At 42.7% G+C, this 16,015-nt stretch overlaps 1 protein-coding gene across 3 annotated transcripts; it reads right to left on the bottom strand.

The window, feature by feature from the left end:
- Window positions 1-3,081: 3,081 nt before the first annotated feature.
- Window positions 3,082-7,328, bottom strand: LOC105911238 (serine/arginine repetitive matrix protein 1-like). 3 transcript variants are annotated; one of them, XM_031561797.2, is made up of 3 exons: window positions 6,419-7,328; window positions 5,478-5,672; window positions 3,082-5,389 (listed from the first exon to the last, which is right to left on the bottom strand). In XM_031561797.2, the coding sequence occupies exons 1-3, from the start codon at window positions 6,863-6,865 to the stop codon at window positions 3,170-3,172; spliced, it is 2,862 nt and encodes a 953-aa protein (XP_031417657.1). In that variant the 5' UTR covers window positions 6,866-7,328; the 3' UTR covers window positions 3,082-3,169. The 3 variants fall into 3 exon arrangements, with proteins under 3 accessions (XP_031417657.1, XP_031417656.1, XP_031417658.1); XM_031561796.2 differs by having other exon boundaries at window positions 3,082-5,392; XM_031561798.2 differs by having other exon boundaries at window positions 3,082-5,392; window positions 6,560-7,326.
- Between the last annotated feature and the right edge of the window lie 8,687 nt (window positions 7,329-16,015).

Raw genomic sequence — 16,015 nt, forward strand, 5'->3', positions numbered from 1 at the left:
TAGGCAGAGTTTAGGAAATGTAATGATCTTTTCATTAACAAGGATAAATTAAGAACAGAGAGGATAAAGAGTTTACGTTGCTCACAGGATGTCCTTACTCTGTCTGAACTAGTTTCAGTAGCGTTCAATGTAACTTTCACACTCACATCAGAAAAGGTGGAAGCAACTACAACACACTGGACTTCAGTAAGAATTGAGAAAGGTCTAGCATGCATGCTTACAGGAGAGTAAAGGACACATTTACCATGATGCCATGAATACAACAGAACTATGCTATGCTATGATGCTATGTATAAAAGAGAAACTCTTTGTTTTTTTTAAGAGGAACATGAATGTAAGGAGAGTCAATTGATATTTTCCTTTAAAATGTGAGTGACATGAAACATGGCACCTGTACCCTGTTCTGCGACATTCTGACAATATACATGACATGCTATTATTTGTCCTTCCAAAGTTGCTTATACAGAGAGGGCACAGAGCTAGAGTAGAAATGGCTCTACAAAAATTGCATCGGTTTCTATCCATGCAGAAACTAACATGCTGACATAGGAATTTCATGTTAAGTTTAGAAAATGTATGGCTTTTTGATTAACGAGGATACATTAAGAGCAGAGAGGATAAAGAGTTTAGGTTGCTCACTGGATATCTTTACTCTGGCTGAACTATTCTCAGTAGTGTTCAATGCAACTTTCACACTCACATCGGAAAAGGTGGAAGAAACTACAACACACTGGACTTTACTATGAGGCCCTGAAGACAACAGAACAAAATGGTATGTTTAAAAGAGAAAAAACTCTTTGTTTCTATTTGAGGAAAAATAATGTTAACAAAGTTAATTTATATTTTCCTTTAAAATGTGAGCGACATGAAACATGGCACCTGCACCCTGCTCTGCAACAGTCTGATAATCTACATGACATGCTATTATTTGAGAAAGGTCTCTACTAAAAAAAATGGGCTTCTACACGTGCAAAAACAAACTTGCTAACATAGGAATTCATGGTGAAATTCGTGAAACATCAGAACAAAACAAAGAACTGTCTCTCAAATAAAGGCATCACTGTCATAATTAAGATTATATATATACGGATAGGCACCTACCTTCTAACAGAGAAGCGTCAGCCAAAATTTTCACTAACGACAACTTCGACGAAAAGACTGAAAAGGACGCATCGGTTCAGTGTGATTCTATTTCCCTCCAACAGCAACTTCACCAGCAGGTCTGAGAAGACAGGTAAGCATTCATGAAAGCTTCATCCTACAATGTAATCCACTGACAGAATAAACAGAGTAAAATAATCTAATGTGTAGAATTGATATATTCTTCAGTACCCGTGACTGAGAGAGTGACACCAGATCTGCCTGTTGTCCAGCTTGTTTGTAGGCTTGAGTAAAACCGAAACTGATAAACAACACAGTGGTTTGCCAACTCTCAGGTCACACTTTGGATATTTTGAGGTGCTATGTCCTCTTACCCTCCCTCTCTGCTCTTTGCACCACTCTCCCCCCAGTCTAATCATCCACCGGACTTGTGCATTGGTTGCCAGGATGCAATATTTCTCTGGAAGTAGTGCAAAGTGAATGCACTTCATAAGTACATATTCAGAATCTCTAACCAAATTACACATCTGAATGATACAAAAATAAAATCCACACTAAGTATAGACTTATTCACACCAGCAGACTGCTAATGAGTGTGTGGGTGTGTTTGATGCACAGAGGGTCCTGAGAAACTTTCTGTTTCTCACTTCATGGTTGAGGTGCTGTGAGGCCAGAGAGGCCATGCTGAACATCACACACTCACACTGTTCAATTTTTATAGGCAGAGTTTAGAAAATGTGTGGGCTTTTGATTAACGAGGATAAAATCATATGCATGTAACCACATTTCTATGAAGGATGCTAGGCTGTGGTGTCAGTAGACATTCTTCTTTATGCCGATATTAACGTTGTCATGTTATGAACCGCTGATGAATAATAGGTCTGTGCGTTGTTTAAATACACAATGATTGTTAGCCACCAAGCATAGCCACCAGCTTTCCTACTATTTCCCATGCTGGCTCCATAGATTCATTTTCACATTGATGTGGAATGTCATATCTTCCATCACCAGTAGATGGCAGCACCATCTAGGGGAAAAATGTATTGCTCTCAGAAACAACGGCATTCCAATAATGTAGCATCCTGATGATGTTGGCATTGTAGGAAATGACAAGCAACATGTGTGCCTAACATTGGACTGAGTCTCAGTAGCATCAACTAGCATTAGGACATGCTGGTGCAACAAGCCAAAGCAGAACACTTGATTCAAAATGTACACGCAGACCTGATATATTTATGATAAATTATGCTAGTGATAGATTACTACACTGTATGTAAACAAAAAAGGAGAAAAAACTTTTTGACCCCTGTAATTGGAAAATACATGTTCAAAAGAAGACAGGGAACCCCAACTAACTGCCACTGTTCATTCATATTTTGACTGTTTAGGTTTTATAATTTATTATATTCTTTAATTGTATTGATTGCATGTAACAGAGACGTGAAGAGCAGGTTTTGTAATATGAAGTGGATGTGATTTCAATTTACCCATAGAGCTACTCACACAATGATTAAAATTACAGTGACAACAAGCCTGTTAATAGACACTGCAATTGGGAGCAGCAATGTTTATAACTTTATTCCTACAGACAGACAACAGAAAGAAATTACAAGTCAAATGTTACATACACATGTAGGTACATGTAGGAAACATTCGAGATTAATTAAATTCAAGATGGAAATACACATTCTCTGAGTTTAGGGATTGTGTGGGGGTGTGGTGATTCCCTATATGGTACTGAGATCGTCTCCAAACGTCTATGGTCAAAAGTCATGTGTGGAAACAGATCAAAGAACAAGATACTTCAACAGGTTATGGCAGAACGGAAAAATAATGGATGTTCTCTCAAACATGTCCAGTCATGTGGGTAAGGGCCAGCGATAGGGCACTGTATTTGTCCTTCTTCATCAGCCAATCAGGGTCAATATTTTCCTCCGTTACCCTACCATGTCTTTACTGAGTTCATCCAATCATGTCTGGGTTTTTGCTACTGCTAGCTCAGCTTCCCTGTGCTTATTGCGTGTTTCATGGCTGTTGCTGCTCATCAGCTTTGGAAGCTGGAGGACCATCAGTGGTCACCAGTTGTACCTGCTGAAGCCACAGCAGTCGCAGTCGCAGTAGCAGTCCCAGCAACATCCAGAGCAGCCTTCTGAGGCGTCCATTTTCCCCTTCTACATCCTGCCTTCGCCACCTTCTGCCTACCCTTTAGTGTTCTACCAAGCTTAGCAGGCGGTGCAGTTACAGCACGGCCACAGTGTCTGCACCCATAGCCATAGCATGTGCAGACAGCCTTCTCAGCCTTCTCAGCCTTCTTAGCCTTCTTTGTGACCCTCCAGGCCAGATATCTTAGTTCCCTCTTGGTGGGCTTAGTTTGCGACTCAGAAAAAGAAGCAACAATAAGTTCTTGACATTTCTTGTAATGCGTCACCCCGCTCTTCGCTGCTGGTTCACTCCCTCCTGGCAGAGCTGCGTGGCACGCTGCTTTTGCGGCGGCAACAACAGCAGGGCTACAGACGGCAGCCCCAGCAGCGATATCCTTCTTGGTTTTTCTTTTTTCCTTCGGGTAAATACTGCACAGCAGCGCGTAATCCGTGGAAGTCACCCCGCTCTTCCATGGTGGTTCACATTCTTGTGGAAAAGGTGGGAGGTCCGCTGCTGTCAAGTCCTTCTCTGATGACCCCTGCATCTCGGCCACCCTGAGATTCGGCGCAGCTGTCACCTGTTTGGGTGGCGGGGGTGGGGTTGATGGGAGAAGCGGGTAAGCTGAAGGTGGAAAAGAAGGGTTTGGAAGGAGTGGACGTGGGGGTGGGTGGAGGTGGGGCGGTGGCGGAAGATGAGGTGGGGGTTGTGGTGGTGTTGGTGGAGGCATATGAGGAGGAGGTAGGAGTGGTGGAGGCAGATGAGATGGGGGTAGGAGTGGTGGAGGCAGATGAGATGGGGGTAGGAGTGGTGGATGCGGGGGTGGCAGGAGGTGGGGCGGTGGAGGCAGTTGACATGAGAATTGTGGTGGTGGAAGCAGATGACGTGGGGGTTGTGATGCTGGTAGTAGTGGTGGAGGTCCCAAGTGCGTAGGATACTGAGGTGGTGGAAGCTGGTATGGTGCATTGTGGGAGCCTGTGACCATCAAAGGCGGAGGGGTGAACTGAGGGGTCCCTGGTAATATGTTGCCAAGAGGTGGGCCATAGGAACAGGGAGGGCCAGGAGGCGGCACTCCACTCCACCCAACAGCAGTCCAGCTCTGGACAGAGGCACTGTGGTCCTGGCCATCATAGGAGTTATGATACATCGCTGTATAGCTTGAATAGTTTGCTAGTGGAGGCTGTGAGAATGTGGACACGGGCATATTCTGGGGAGCAGGGCTGATAGGGTAGCTTCCAGTAACTTCCTGTACTGATTGAGTGAGGTTTGTTTCAGAAACCCTCCGAGGGCGTTCAGTGCCATGGGAACCTCTGTGCTTCTGGGAGTCATGTCGCCTATGGTGAGAATCTGGGGAAGAATCATGCAAGCTTTCTGACCATGAAGAGTCCCTGTGCCGTCGTCGTCGCTGCCTGCCATCCCCTCTGCCTCTTGGATGCTTTGTCCCATGGAGCATCTCTTGGGTCCTACCCCTGAGTCGGTCCAGCCCCTCTATCCCCAAGTCAAGCCCCACTATCTGGAGGAGGGTCTGGACCCTGGAGAGATGTTCCTTTTTCTCCATCTTCCTCTCGTCCTCTGAGGACGATGAGATGGAGCTAGAAGACCTGCTCCTGCTCCTCCTGTCTCTTGAGCATCTTCTCCTCGGGCTCAGGGAATCCTGTCTAAGGTCGTTTGTGTCCTTGTCTTTGTTTCTCACATTCCTGTCCCTGTTTCCCAATTCCCCGTCCCCCATCTTAGATATGCTGCCTCTGTGTTCTGAATCCCTGCAATCATCTTTCGACTCCAACTTCTTGTGTCTTAAATTCATGTCTTCCTCTCTCAAGTCCCAGCCCCTGTCTCTCTCTCTTGAGTCTCTAGACTGTCTGTCCTTGTCTCTTGAGGGACTATTCCCATATCTGGAGTCCTTTATCTTCCTTTTGGACCCCTTTTCCTTGTCTTTCGATTCTCTGTACTTTTTATCGTCTACATCCACACTCCTACATGTCTCACCACGAATAGGAGCAGCTGGCTTGTTATTCACAACTTCAGCCTGAGCCTCATTCACTATCTCAGACAGCCTCTGTACATCCACCCCTTGGTTAAGGACGCTGAGGAAATGATCAAAGCCCTTCAAAAGTGGACCACTGAAGGGATCAGCCTGTTCAGCTGGACTCTGCTGAGGAAGTCTTAGTGTTAGTAAAACAAATGTCTTTAACACTGATATGTTTGATGAGCCTATTCAACAATTCAACAAGACCAACCTTGGAAGCTGGAGATGGCAGTGCATGCCCTGAGTGGCGGTGAGGTCTCAAAGCTTCAACTCTGTGTTCTGGGGTAAAGGTTGCTTTGAGGTCTGATTGGGCCTCATGTTTCTGCTCCAAATCTCTTTGAAAGATTTCTGCATTTCTCTTCTGCACAAAACCTTTCATAAATGAAGATGGGGCAGGATCGGAGGCCTAAAGAGAGAACGAAAATATGCAGGTTTTTAATACGTTCTACCTTAAAGGAGTTTGGCAACACAGTCACCCAGTGTGAGGTATTAGTTATTGCTCCTTTCCATTTTAAACTTTACTTACAGCAGGTATGGAGAGCGCTGATGTAGTATTAAGACCCTTTCACTTTTTTCACATTTTCTTATGTTGAAGCCTTTTGTCAAAATCATTTAAATTCATTTTTCTTTCATTAATCTAGACTCAATACCCCATAATGGCAAAACAAAAAAAGTATTACACTATATACTATATAATATAATATACACTATATAATATATATAATACACTATATAATATATAATATAATGACTTTGACTGAAGGCGTCATGCATTAGCTTTTGCGGCAATCTTAATCTTGCAGTTTGGTCTTGATATCCTCCAGTTTTATTACACACTTGGTAAACCATCATTTTCACCATTCAGCCTGAAATCTGTAGTAGCTATGGAGGGGAGAAAATTAAGATGAGCAGGCTAATGACCAGAGGCATTTTGAAGACCTTTAAAGGAGGAGTCTGAATGTGACTGTGAGATGGGAACAACCAAGATGACAGACTGTGTGTGATGCTAGATACACCTCAATGACAATCAAGGATGAGGTTGGAATGCATCACAAGGTTTACGGAATGTGAAATGTTCATTCACAAGGAGGTTCAAACAGAAGATGAGGTTGTGTGGATCTGATAATGTGATGGCAAAACTGGCCTACTTACTTCAAAGGAAACAAATGGCTGTGTCAACTCATTCAAAGTACTAATTTGTCTTTCTGTGAGACGTGCAGCCTCCTGATGGGGTGGCCTCTGTGGAAAGTTATTGTTTGTGAATAGTGGAGATCGTTCATGTTCTGTTTCTACCTTGATTTCATTGTCCCATTCTTCATTTTCCTCCTCATTTTTATCATCCTTTTCGCGGTACTGGGGCGTTCGTTGCAGGTCATTGTTTTTCAAAGCAATGTTAGTCCTTTTGCGAGATATTTGTTCCTCAATTAAGTACAATTCTCTCCTTTTTCTTGCAAGCTCTTCGTCCTCTGGCTCGTTATTGTACGAAGCGTCCCGAGCCATAACAGCTGGTGGGGAGCTGCTAGATTGCTGGCGAGGAACTGCTTTCTTATCCTTGCAAATCTGCTCTTGTGGAAGAGTCCAGCCTTTACCCGACTCCATGGGGCAAGGTAATCTTACAGTTGACCTGACTTCATTGAAAGGGGTAAGGAAACGCTTGTGACGGTAATACCTGGAACTGGACAGTGACGTGGACTGAAGCGCGTCTTTATAAACATTAGCTCCATCTCTAGGTAGCTCTCCAGTTCAAACTTCTAGGTACCTTTCTTTGGTTTAGGTACATTCGAATGGTTTATATTGGGTAGCTCCCTTTTTTTTCGACCTTCGCAGACACCAGCAGGCCAGGACTATTAGATTATATAGCATAAAACTTCGACATGTCAATTCCTCACCAGTACCCTATTGACTTGACAGATAGCGTGCTTTCTTCATAGTCGGTGAGCAACAACTCGATAGTTCCCAATTGCTAACGTCTCCGGCTAACGTTAGCCCATATGTTAAGATGCGGATGCGGGCAGCCAGTGACGACATTTTCTGTTTCAAAATAAAAGTCTAAACTGATTACGATCGAGAAAAAGTAAAACAAATAAAAGTGTCCATTTAACAACCTATCAGTCCCTATAGGATTTATTGCGTTTTTACAAATTGCAGCAAAGTCATTTTTGGCTGCAATAATCACAAAAAACCCTCAGGATCCTAGAGGGACTGGAGAAAATACAAACCAAGGTTTAAAAAAAGCTTGAAACTTTTAAAATACAAAGAACCCATTATTAACATAAGTATTGACGTTTGAGACATAAATAATGCTGTTTGTACGAAATGATTCAAGAAATGCACTTAATGAACTAAAAATATATAAGAAAATATTAAGGATAATAAGAATAAATGCCTAATTTAAAATGTATCATTGTGTGGGTGGATGTTTTGGTCTAAAAAATATATTGATATTGTGCACAAATCCACATATTCAGCTTCTTTGTTTGTTTTAATTAAGTCAGTGTAATCCTGATTTAGTAGCCTACGTGGGGTTTGCTGACTAGCAAATTACGGTGAACTAGATATAGGTAGTGGGCCGAAGCCCTGTATCTGTTCAACTTTGCAAATGAAATGCTGGATAATCTGGATTTCTAAAGTTGGGATGATTATTTTATTTCTAACGATAAACCAGTTGTTGCCACCTCCAGTTTTGGCTCATTTTGTCAAAATCATAGCGTAAAAGTGGGTTAAACTCGCAGGCAAACACAGTTGCCTACCATATAAGTCGAGACAATAGCACGATGAGATACTGGCGTAAGAACATTATTAACCAATCAGATGCAGCCATTTTGACACATGTTTCACCGAGGAGTCAGCTGTTGGACAATGGACATATTGACATCTTTCACTGCAGCTCCAAACCATTGAAATAATTTGATCAGTATATGGCAGTTTTATAACATGTTTGTTTTCTAAACCAGCTTTTTCATATGTCAGTCAGAGTGCAAATAGTTTTAGCTCGCTAACGAGCCGTAGTTTGTACCATATAGGCTAGCCTACTGTTAGCTATGCTATTTGTTAATTCCTCATGAACCTTTTCCCTGTCAAGTTTAATCAACGTTATTCACCTTGTATGGGGTATACGGTAGACTCATAAACCAGGCAACACAAAATGTTATAGTCTAAGAAATATTTAATCATCAGGATTTTTTTAGGGGGAGTGGGGAGGTAAAGGGGGGAAAGGTTAGAGCAGGGGTTCTCAAACTTTTGCAAGCTGGGCCCCCCCAAAGCTGGTTAGGGGTAGTTTGGGCCCCCCCGCCGCCCGCGGCCACCGCCCTCAACTACACCACCACATGTAGATAGATAGATATATAGATAGATAGATAGCTTATTGTTATTGATAGGCCTGACAAGTTAAGGTTAGGCTATTGTTATTGTTTGGCCCATACGGTCAATTATTATTACTATTTATTATTATTATTATTATTATTATTATTATTGTTATTGTTATTGTTATTATTATTATCAGTAATAGTAGGCATATTAGTAGGCTATTCATTATTATCACCATCATTATGTTATTATTATTATAATTAATGATTATCGACCCATTATTATTATTATTATTGTATTATTATTATTATCATAATAATAATAAGTGTTATTATTGCTATCATTAGGATACTGTTATTATTATGGGCTTCTTGTGATCTTTACAAGAAAAATCCTACAGGTCTGTCAATGTGAGACTTGAGCCTGCTTTGCCCTGCAAAGGTCCTCAAATCTTGGGGCAATGTTTGACAAACATATCCTCAGGCAGGCCCGGGGTGGGTAATCGGGAGAATCGGGAGAGTTCCCGGTGGGCCGCCTCACTTCTGGGCCGGTCGAGAATTTAATTTTTTGACATTTGTCACGTTAGTCCATCTTCTCTTAAAGTAGGCTACACACGTTCCGCATTCTGACACCGCAGCCTAGGCATGGGTTGTACCATGCGATGGAGTTATCCCCTCCCAAATAGAGTTGGTTGGGTCCATAGCCCGTCTTTTCCAAAAAGTTTTCTCGGATAGACTGCCGATAGCTGGGCCGGCCCTACCGCAACGATACGTGTCAGGGAGGATGGATGGGAGGAAGAGGGGCTGAAAAATCCAGGTTGAAAAAAAGAAAGGCATCGGAGGAGGATGCTGCCAAATGTGCCAAGCTTACCGATTTATTTTCAAGAGGACAAACACAAGTGGCAACTGGTAAAGAGAGACATAGGCCTAATGATTAGCAACGTAACTATTTGGCTAACGTTGTAGCGTTGGTTGATTCCATGGCAATGTTCCGAAAGCCCATTATTCCGACAGCCCGCTGTTCCGAAATTGTCAGCACAGCAACGTGAACCACTGTAGCCCACATGCACATCCCAATGATTCACACAATCATAAACATATAAATGCATTTATTTCACAAGCATGAACTTTAATTCAGAATATTATTATAAACACATGGCATTTGCATCGCGATGATACAAAAATAATTTTATGATAGCCAACGCATACATGCTTTGTCAGTGCTTGACTAGATCTGCGTAATGTCCTGCGACAATCTGCCGGTGATTTGCTTCGCACGAGTGGTACCCCATATTCAAAAACAGAGTAGGCTAAGTTAACAAATATTGCCTAGGAAAAGTTATATGCGTGATAGCCCGGTGAGCGTCACCGCTCCGCTGCGCAAACTAAATGCTGTGTGTGTTTTGTGCCACTTAAAATATTTCAAAATTATACCAGGGGGACTATTTTTCGGAATATTGAGATTTCAGAATATCGGGCTTTCGGAACACTGGGCCGTCCCCGCGTTAATTAATATCGTTGTAGCGTTGTCAACCTATTCGCAAGCAAAATATTACCAGAGATGGAGCTTAAAAGCAGGACCTGTTCCTCCTGCAAAAACAGTGCCATTTGTGTCGATGTAATACTCTCACAGTACAACCTCCTCACGGATGCTTATCATGTCATTGGGGTTAGCATATAAGTTTTTGTTGACTTTGTCCATCACACAGGTTGCATGTGAGAGAAGCTTCTCAACCTTAACATTTGTGAAAAATAGGTTACGAAGCTCATTGAGTCAGGACAACTTGGAGGCTTTCATGTTAATGTGCACAGAGAAGGAAATCCTCATGTCTATAAGCAACGACACAGTTATAGATAAAGTGGCTGAAACCAGTGCACTGCTTAGGCGGTTACTGATGCTGTAGATGCTGTTGGTGCTATTCGCAATGTAACTGTATACTGTACAGTGAGTTGAACTGTAAACATTAGTTCAATATGCCTCTTTGTTGAAGAGTGGGATACGTTTCAAATGCTTTATTTATTTATTTCTGCTTTTGTTAATTTATCAACCTATCCTTGTGGAATAGTGGAATATTTTTTGTTAACTTCTCAGCTTAAGTGGATTATTATTTAACCTTTACATTATTTGTTGAACCATGGTATTAATAAAAAAAAACTACAGGATAGTAAGAGCTGAACTGTTGCTTCATTTATCCAATTTCCACTACCGTGAAAAAAGTGGGCCGGTCTTGGGCCTGAAATTCCCGGGCTGAAAAGTGGCCCCACTCCGGCCCTGTCCTCAGGTCATCCTCGATCTGTGCGCGGTTGCAGTATTTAGTTTTGAGCGCAGTCAGTCTTGATGAGCCTGCCTCACACAAATATGTCGACGCAAAAAGGAGGAGTGTTCTTGTATGTGTAGTTGGGAACGACTTGCACACGAATAATGGATAAGGCTGTGCTAGGCAATGATTCCTAACAAAACGAACTGTACACAATGTAGACAGGGACAGCACAAAATAGTATTCAAGTGCTGGTGTTTTATTTGTTGCAACACGGTGGATGATCAAAAAATTTAAAGGTAGGTGTTAAGGAGAAAAGGGCTAACTGCAGTTGGAAGAAGGTAGCTAGCTAGGCTAGCTCTCGGGGCTACGAGCTTTTTTAAAAGACTGTGGAGCAAATTACTTCTTAGAATAGGCTACGAATAGACCTACTGCAAGTGCAGTAAGGTATTTCTAAGGAAGGAGTGAGTCTTTAAAAAGACTGTTTATAAAGCAATGAATATCTGAATGATAGAGGAAACAAGAGTCGTCTCATGGTGAGCGCTTTTTTTTTATACTCGGAAGCTTAGGTGCAACTCGCGTTCAAATGATAAGACTCCGTTTTGATTGGTGGATCAGGAGCAAAACAGTATTTGATTTGTTTGGGTCAGTCCAGCCCCTTGCATTTCGCCACTGAGGGAGCTTTCACTAACCGGTGACAGGTCGGCGGCTGTTTTTTTGGGCGCGCCCCCCACTTTGAGAACCACTGGGTTAGAGGAAAGAAGAAGGGTAAAAATGACCAATGTACGTTTAACCCCTGCTGAGGGAATTTGCCCCGCCCCGCCCGGGTGTCTGGTGTTGTCGCTCCCCTGAGGAGGCGCAGGAGTCCCTGCTAAGATGGTCCCTACTTCAGAGGATTCAGCCACCCACTGGCCCAGCCCAGGGGCTTGTCCTTGCACTAAACACTGGGGGGGGAACAGTGCCACTTGGAGCTGTGGTCTGGGTCAGGGAGGTGGAGGCTTATGGCAACCAGGATAGTGCATCCGCGTTGCGATTTGCAGTCCCGGGGCGGTATTTGATCTCATAGTCGAACAGGGCCAGCTGAGACACCCAGCGTTGCTCGACGGTCGGCAATTTTGCTGACTGCAAATAGCTGAGGGGGTTATTGTCCGTATACACAGTGGACTTGTTGCCGAGAGGATATTCACGGATTCTCTCCGTTACTGCCCATTTCAGGGCTACAAGCTCCAATTTCATCGAGCTGTAAGTCCGACATGTTTCTTTCACTGGAACACAGCCCTCTACTGGCATATGCAATCAGCCGTCCGTGTCCGTCCTGTTCCTGCGCTAGTACCGCCGCCTAGCCCAGAAGAGCTTGCATCCGTCTCCATGATGAATGGTCGCGTGAAGTCGGCATATCCTTGGACGGGCGCATGAATCAGCCGATCCTTCAAGTTTGAGAATGCTTATTCGTAGGCCTGACTCCAGTGTTGTTCGAATGACCTCTGAACCCGAGGACCCGGTTTCTTTCTGATGCCCTGTAGAGCACCAACTAGCTTGTGTAGAGGGGACGCCTGGCCCAAAAACCCCTCCACAAGCCCTCCCCAGTGCTCAGGTGGGCTATCTCCCGGGCCTTTCAGTGTGGAGTTTGCATGTGAGTGGCACGGTGGCTCAGTTGCTTGCACTGCTTGCACTGCTTGCACTGCAGCCTCATAGCAAGAAGGTCATGGGTTTGATTCCCGCATGGGGCGCTGTTGGCTCTGGGGGGCAGGTCCTCCCCAGAGTGCACGGTGCTCAAGTGGGCTATCTCCCGGGCCTTTCTGTGTGGAGTTTGCATGTTCTCCCCGTGTTCACAAGGGGTTTCCTCCGCTAAGAACCCCAACAGAAAAAAATGCAAAAAGAACAGAACAATCCTGTCCGTCCCTGACCGAGACGGACGGTTCACTTGGTCCCCGGGCGCTGAGAAGCTGCCCACTGCTCCTGGAGGATCCTGGAGAAGGGACAATCCGGGATGGGTTAAAGGCAGAGCAAAAATTCACGGCGACCTCAGGCCTGCGTGTGCGTGTGTGTAGTGTGTCCTGGTCGCCTCCATATATATAACACGTGTGTGTTGCTGTGAGTTGTTCGTGCAATAAAAAACTGACTGCAGTCAGCCTTGTTTGTTGTTGTTTGTTCTCCCAGTGTTCACAAGGGGTTTCCTCCACTAAGAACCCCAACAGAAAAACATGCAAAACAACAGAACACTCTTCTGTCCGTCCCTGAACAAGACGGACATTTCACTTCACTTGGTCCCCGGGCCCTTAAAAGCTGCCCACTGCTCTTGGGGTCCTGGAGGAAATGCAGAGAGTAAATTCACAGCGACCTCCGGCCTGTGTGTGTGTGTGTGTGTGTGTGTTCTGTGTCGCCTCCATATATCCACGTGTGTGTTGCAGTGTGTCGCTTGTGCGAATAAAATCTGACAATTATTATTAATAAATGACATGTCCCAAGTAGCTCACCTCGGTCTGGAAGAACCGGCACTTTTTGAGTTTTAATTTCAAATGATGCTGTTGGAGCCTGGCTAGCGCTCAAGCTGTTGACAGAAAGTGGTAGAAGTCACACAGTCACAATGAAGAGTCAATTTGGATAAAAGACTTCAATGAAGAAAGATTTGGGAAGAGTATTTTTCTGGCACTGATCAGGTATTGTATGTATAAATTCTGATAGCCGTGTGCGGGGAGTTTGGAAGTGTCAAATAAATATGTTAAAATAACACTGTTAGTATACCTTATGATATGATTTCAAATAATAGTATACTTTTATTACATAAACACATTTATACTTTCATAGGGTATAGGCGATATCATCCTAGCATATCTTGGAAGTATTACATTATGTCCATTGGCAGCCGCAGGAGAAATACTGCAGTCAACATGAGCATGCTTTAAAAACACATTTCTCACTTTCCCTGCAATAATAAAACGCTCACACGCTCACACTGTTCAATTTGTATAGGCAGAGTTTAGAAAATGTAATGATCTTTTGATTAACGAGGATAAATAAAGAACAGAGAGGATAATGCGTTTACGTTGCTCACAGGATGTCCTTACTCTGTCTGAACTAGTTTCAGTAGTGTTCAATGCAACTTTCACACTCACATCAGAAAACGTGGAAGCAACTACTACACCCTGGACTTCAGTAAGAATAGAGAAATGTCTAGCATGCATGTTTACAGGAGAGTAAAGGACAGATTTGCTATGATGTATAAAAGAGAAAATCATAAATAAGTTAATTGATATTTCCCTTTAAAATGTGAGCAACATGAAACATGGCACCTGTACCCTGCTCTGCAACATTCTGACAATGTACATGACATGCTATTATTTATCCTTCCAAAGTTGAATTTACAGAGGGGGCACAGAATTTACAGTAGAAATGTCTCTACAAGGGTTTCTATCCGTGCAGAAACAAACATGCTAACATAGGAATTCATGGTAAATTATTGAAACATCAGAATAAAACAAAGAATTGTCTCTAAAATAAAGTTATCACTGTCATAGTTATGACTATACATGAATATGTAAGCACCTACCTTGTGAAGAAGTCTGCCAAATTCTCACTAACGACAACTTTGTAAAAAGATGTAAAAAGAACAAAATGCTGATAAAATGTTTCCCTTTTTGTGCTGTGGATTTTTACACAGAAGTGAAGATGAGCGTTGTGTCACATTCTCCAATTTATCTTCAGTGTATTTTTATCAGGGCAGAGGCTAAATCAGTCAACGTCGGGTAGGATGAACTCTTCACCCCTGTGAGGTGAGGTGGATGTTAAACACTCACTGTCTCACTCTAATATAAGTAACAAGTAAAGGAAACTTCACACTTGAGACTTGACCATGTGCAATGTTTGTCCACAAAGCTACATTTAAGTGAAATAAAATGGTTGGTTTATATATAAAGCATGGTTTATATTTGGACTGAAACTGTGAAATAGTAAATGGATTGCATATGTTATACATTTTTACTTTCACTACATTTTCACATTCTATGAATATACTGTCATTCCTAACTAATGTCTTAAAGTGGCATTATGCAGTAATTGTACTTCAGGGTTAGGGTTAGGAGAAGCAGTTTTACCTTAAAATAACAGCTTAAACAAAAATGGGGCGCTACAATGACTTTTAATATGGAGAATCGCTTCCGTGCCATTGCCATACCAGGGTCTGTAGGCATATTACTACGTTATGTAGGTTTGCCTGAAGCCGCCCGGTTTCTACTGTCTGCCGAACTAGTAAGTAGCTTATTTGCCGTCTTGCTTTGTCTTGTGCTGCACTTGCTTGATGTTTGACTATGTTAGGACAGTTGTTGATTAACTAGTTTGTCATAGTGTCTAAGTAAGCACATTTCAAGAGGTTTCGCTAGTTTTAGCCGCTAGCATCTCGTTAGCGATTAGCAATTCTTCCGTTATGCTGCTTTAATTGCTGGTGCTTCACACAGTCTGCCTTTTAGCCCTGGTCATATATTCAGATATTTGCTTGTGTCTGGTTTCAACCACACTGTGATGTTCCTGTTTCTATTTTAAAAAGAGGTGTTTTCTGTGTTTCTCTTTTCTTCTATTCTCTCAATCTAGTCTCTCATAATTCAGACCATTAGACAAGTAGCTACAACCTCTCAGATGATACAGTAAATATATGTGGAACCCCTGCCCCGGCTTTTGTTCCTTTTTTAAAGACGCAATCATCTTCATGTAACCACATTTCTATTAAGGATGCTAGGCTGTGGTGTCAGTAGACATCCTTCTTGCCAATATTAACATTGTCAACCACTGACGAATAATAGGTCTGTGTGTTGTTTAAATACACAATGATTGTTAGCCACCAAGCATAGCCACCAGCTTTCCTACTATTTACCATGATGGCTCCATAGAGATTAATTTTCACATGGATGTGGAATGTCATATCTTCCATCAGCAGTAGATAACAGCACCATCTAGGGGGAAAATGTATTGCTCTAAGAAACCACAGCATTCCAATTATGTAGCATCCTGATGATGTTGAGATTGTAGAAGTAAATGGCAAGCAACATGTGTGTCTAACATTGGATTGAGTGTCAGTGGCAATCAACTAGCATTCGGACATTCTGGTGCAACAAGCCAAAGCAGAACACGTGATCCAAAATATACACACAGACATGATATATTTATGATAAATTATGTTTGTCATGTCATCT

The sequence above is a fragment of the Clupea harengus genome, chromosome 24 (genome assembly GCF_900700415.2).
Source record: "Clupea harengus chromosome 24, Ch_v2.0.2, whole genome shotgun sequence".
NCBI lineage: Eukaryota > Metazoa > Chordata > Actinopteri > Clupeiformes > Clupeidae > Clupea > Clupea harengus.